This window comes from Aegilops tauschii, chromosome 1 (genome assembly GCF_002575655.3).
Source record: "Aegilops tauschii subsp. strangulata cultivar AL8/78 chromosome 1, Aet v6.0, whole genome shotgun sequence".
NCBI classification, from domain to species: domain Eukaryota; kingdom Viridiplantae; phylum Streptophyta; class Magnoliopsida; order Poales; family Poaceae; genus Aegilops; species Aegilops tauschii.
In genome coordinates this window covers 437,735,206-437,740,199 of record NC_053035.3, presented here as the reverse complement: position 1 = coordinate 437,740,199, position 4,994 = coordinate 437,735,206, and the positions used below count along the sequence as shown (strand labels likewise).

Here is a 4,994-nt window from a genome sequence, read left to right as displayed (position 1 = left end):
ATAGCAAAGTAGCAATTGATAAAATGGAGCACAAACGATATTGCAATGCTTGAAAATGAGGCCTAGGGTGTGTACTTTCGCTACTGCAATATCTCAACAATGCTAATATAATTGAATCATATAACAAACCCTCAACGTGCGATGAAGAATCACTCCAAAGTTCTTATCTAGCGGAGAATATAAGAAAAGAAACTATTCCTTCCGATCAATCTATCCAAGAGTTCATACCAAAATAACGTTTGGGTTGAGCATGAACCACTGATTTCGCTTTGAATTTTCCTCCGCCAACATAACTGGCTCAACAGGCCACCTCCAAGGCACGACACCAGCCCACGCTCAACGAGAGGCGAGCACAAGGGCCCGAGAGACCCAGATATTTCCATGCGTTGGCCCAGGCCGCGCCCAAGGCAACAACAGGCCACCTCCAAGGCACACAACGCCATGCCCGTCGATATTTCCATGCGTTGGCCCAGGCCGCGCCCAAGACCACCGCCCCCGCACCCCACTCCCGTGCCCCCACCTGGCTGCGCCCGCGCTGGTCCCGTCACGAACCGCGCGGCCCCCGAGGAGATCAGAGGCAGCACAGTGGGGCGCCTCGTGAGCCTTTCCTGTGTCGGTGTCGGCGTGTCCCGCTCGCTCGAGGAGTACAGTAGTGCGCGCGCCACAGACAAGAGTCCAGATCAAAGTGGACTCTGCGCTCTGGCTCCGAGCACGAGACCCCTCCCTCCCTACCTCGATCGCCGCGATATTTCTCCTTGCCCGACATCCGTCCAAGCTCCATGTGCCGCCGCACCGGAAACCCCCAAAACTCCACCGTGCATGCACACACAAAACAAGCTCAAGACGGAGCATGGCATCGGGTGGGACGGCCAGATGATGCGAGGCCGTGACCGACAGGCCCAGCGCCAAGACAACACGAGACGCGGTGATCATGAGCTAGCAGCACAAAAGCGGCATGGAAACAGACGAGGTTGGAACGACAACACATAATTATATGTCTCGGAACACCGTCACCGCTACGAGAAGGAAGAAAGAATCCCCTACCAGATCTCATCAACTCTACCACGACCCGCACCGGTACAAACACCACATGGGGTGGTCAGCTTAATAAGAGTACTAGCACTCATGGACAGACAGACAGACACTACGCTACTAGTACGTCCGATCGAACCATCAAAACGACGCAGACGCCGGAAAGGCAGGCGAGAGAGCGAGCCGGACACAAAAGCGGCGGGGCGTGCCCACCGAATCCGGCGTCGCACCCGCCAGCATTGCCGACGCGCCTTTCCGCCGGCCAACCAGTGGTCACCACCGCATCAGATGAAGTGGAGGAGGAGCGGCGCGGCTGCCGCCACGAGGAGCCCCGCGGCGGCCACGCGGCGACCGACCACGGCTGCGCTGTAGTCCTGGTTCATGCCAGACGGGCCGTACGCGCCGCCGCCGAAGGGGCTCCCCGGCATCCCGGTGCTGGTCGCGCCCGGCGGGGTCATGCTCCCCATGCCGCCGGTGCTGGTGCCGGTGCCGACGCCCGTGCCCGTTCCGGTGCTGGTTCCGGTGCCGGTTCCCATGCCTCCGGTGCCTGTCCCTGTGCCGCCGGTTCCCATGCCGCCGGTGCCGGTGCCTGCTCCAGTGCCGACGCCGCTGCACAAAGAAACGTACACAAAGCGCACACATACAGCGTCGGTCAGTCAGTACATTGCACGGCGAAATGTTTCACACGTCCCATCTTCAGAAAAGCGAGAAAGTTGCTTCCAATCTATCTATTGCATATATAATGCAGATGCAATGATGCCGACGCGCTTGCCCAGGTTCAATGCAACTTTGAACGGGTGGCATTCGGAGAAAGATGGACCTCCCTTTAAGCTCGGACTAGAAATATCCGATTCAGACACCTTTTGCTTCACATGGGCAAAGCAAGAACTCAAGAACAGTACCAAAGGGAGAACACACAGCTACTAGAGTGTTCATCAGTAGTGGTACTACTATGTGAAGATGCATATGTTGTTTAGCTGCAGATGTACTGTAATATTCGTGCATCATTAGTGGGCACGGCACATATTCCCCGAATCTACTTTGACAGCTTTTGCCAATGATTTTTCAGATCAGCTTTGTGTTTGCATATTGCAAACTGAAACATGGTAGTGCACACTTCAGTATACTGGTAGCGCTCGGTAACTCTGGTAACCATGAACCCTGAACTAGCAAGGCCCCGTTGAATTAACTATCATGTGTGTACGTGGTGTATGTGCGGCCGTGTGAAGAATCTAGATTACGGCGCACTAATAACACCAAGTAAACTATGCGCAGCGACTCATGACACCAGTCAGGGGCAGTCAGTCAGAGCCCATACCGCATTTCGCTTAAGATGCTCTACTTCCCAGATTCAAGTACACGAATCAGGAGTATTAAAAGGGAAATGCCCCCAAATCCTTTAATAAACAGATTCACTGATCTAGTAGAGTAGTAAGCATGCTCCAAGCCAAGCAAGCATGTGAGGGAGGCATGTGGGAGTACAAGTAGTAGTAGATGGGAGGGTGGTTACCTAGCGCTGGCGGGGTACTTGCAGGATCCGGCGCTGGGGTCGGCGCCGGTGAGGGTGGCGACGCCCATGAAATCGCAGGTGGCGCCCATGCCGGCGTTCTTCTGGTAGTAGCTGTTGCAGGCGTAGGAGCAGTGGGCGACGACGGAGGAGGGCTGGAAGCAGGGCCCGCTGGAGGTGATCTGGGTGCAGTCGGCGCCCTTGCCGCACGCGTAGTCGATGGCCTTCTGCATCGCCACCGGGTTCGCGTCCGACTTGCACACGCAGTACATCGCATCTGCTACCTCACCAGTCACACAAACAACAATAATAAGCCCTCGAATCGAATCTATATCTAGCAAGGAAATAAATCTTTCTTCTTCTATCTACAGCTATGGAGAAAAATGGGGGAAACTGGGCACAAATAGCAACAACATCCCTGATCTAGAGACAAAAGATTTCAAGAACATACAAGGAAAGTTTATTAAGTGCTCTAGAGCAAGAAAGATTCAGGTCCGGGGAGTGCATGGAAAAGAAAGAAACCTAGGAACTCAATCTAGGCAGGCAAAACTACTATGTTTGCGCAGAGCCAGTAGTCGGGGCCGCTGACCTGAGCCGGTGAACATGGCGACCAAGAGCATGAGCACCAGAGGAACCGCCATTGCAGCAGCGGAAGGGAGCTTTCGCTCTCGCTCTCTCGCCGGAGCCTCGCCGAGGTCTGGGCAAGCAAAGGAGGAGGGGAATGGAGGAAGCTAGTCGGCGTGGCGTGGGAGAGTGGGGAGTGTGGTAGTGTGCAGTGCGGTCAAGCTCCCGAGCGCGGCCCCTTTTTATCGGCGAACACCGGCCGCACAAACCCGCATCGAGCCGTTCGTTCGCTCGCCCCCTGGAGGTGGAGTTAGAGGTGTCTCTGGACGCGTCGGCGTGCGACCGTGCGCCAGTGTCCTTGCCACGGGGTGACGAGCCGGGCCGTGTCCGCATGCCAACGGCTTTATTTCGCTCGCATCAAGCGGCGGTGGTGAGTCATCGACGGATGGATCGTCCTGTGCGGCTCGTGCAAAGGCGTGCAGGGCGCTCTGGGCCGCGCTGTCCCGCTTTGGCGCGGCATGGCATGGGAGAGAGCCGATGCGGCGGGCATGCGGCACTGTGCTGCTGCGCTGCGCTCGGCCGGGACGGCTTTATTTCTCCACCAAACCAGTACTACTACTACTACTCGCGCAGTGTGCATGCGGTGGTGAGCCACTGTCAAAAAATAAAGTGAGTGGTGACGGCCAGTCGGCAGTGCGGATTAACGGTCGGATGGTACTTGTTGCTCTTTATTTTTTGTGACATATATCTTTTTATTACTACTAGATTCTGCACTACTCCAGCGTGGCTTGACGTCGATCTTGCTGGGGAGTGAGGTGCTTTTGCGCTCGCTTTTGTTTCCCCGTATGATCGGTGCTCTCACATGGCCTGCGTCGACCGTTTTCTGGGTGTTTCTCACATGGGACGTTTACCCTCTTCCTGTGTCCTCTTGCTTCGTGGTGTGGTGTGTCCTTCACATGTGGGCACTGGCCCGTCGTGTACATGGCAAAAATGGCTTGTTCCTTGTGAGTGGTAGGGACCTATATCTAACATGCTGACAAAGGCACTACAGTTATTTGTTCAAAACAATCACTATGCCTATCACCATTCAAAGTTAACAATTAACCATACTCGCCCCCAAAAAAACAATTAATCACACTCATCGAATAAAGAAAAGACCCGAGTGTTAGCACAACAACACTAAACTTGGACGGAAAGTACAAACAGGGGTAAAATAACAAATAAGGCGGGAGATGAATTTTATAGGAGAAACGTCTCGGCAATGATAAGAGCAACTCGAATAGCTCCCAAAAAAATTCCTGTAAAAAACGTTTTATGGGATGGTAGTACAATTTAGTGAAGTTGTCGCCAGCTACTTACCTCAGTTCTTGCAAATCTCTTCCCCGCAAATATTTTTTTCTCACCGGTTCTTGAGCGGAGGCGTGGCTGCACGGGGAAGCCTACTGACAGCGGCTAAAGCATGGAGACGAGACAGGGAGGAGATTGAGCTATGAGGCGCAACGGTGGGGATGCGGCCTCGCGGTGACAGAGTCCAAAGCGGGAGGCGGGACATGGAGGAGGTTGAGTTGCGACGTGCGGCCTCGCGGTGGCAGAGGCTGAAGCTGGAGCCGGTGCAGGGGAGGAGGCGCGGCGCTGACCCGATATGGCGGGGCGAGGAGCTCCTCTCCTAAAGTTTCAGCCCGCCAAAATTACTAATAAGTTACACTGCCTTGCATGTGAGAGCAAGTGCAACCTGATATTCAACATTATAATGGGCAAATATATAAATTTGAAGTCACATATGAATGATATTTAAGATGTGGGTTTTAGTCTCACCGGACATCCATTGGAATTAAAATTATCACTACAAAAAATTTGATGAATGCATATGTGACTAAAACCCACATCTTAA

The 4,994-nt window shown here is 53.9% G+C and overlaps 1 protein-coding gene across 1 annotated transcript; it reads right to left on the bottom strand.

Annotated features, from left to right (window-relative positions):
* Positions 1-971: 971 nt before the first annotated feature.
* Positions 972-3,441, bottom strand: LOC109751500 (PLASMODESMATA CALLOSE-BINDING PROTEIN 1). Its single transcript, XM_020310384.4, has 3 exons — positions 3,129-3,441; positions 2,543-2,816; positions 972-1,641 (listed from the first exon to the last, which is right to left on the bottom strand). Exons 1-3 carry the CDS (start codon positions 3,178-3,180, stop codon positions 1,317-1,319), a joined length of 651 nt encoding a protein of 216 aa, XP_020165973.1. The 5' UTR covers positions 3,181-3,441; the 3' UTR covers positions 972-1,316.
* Positions 3,442-4,994: the final 1,553 nt, after the last annotated feature.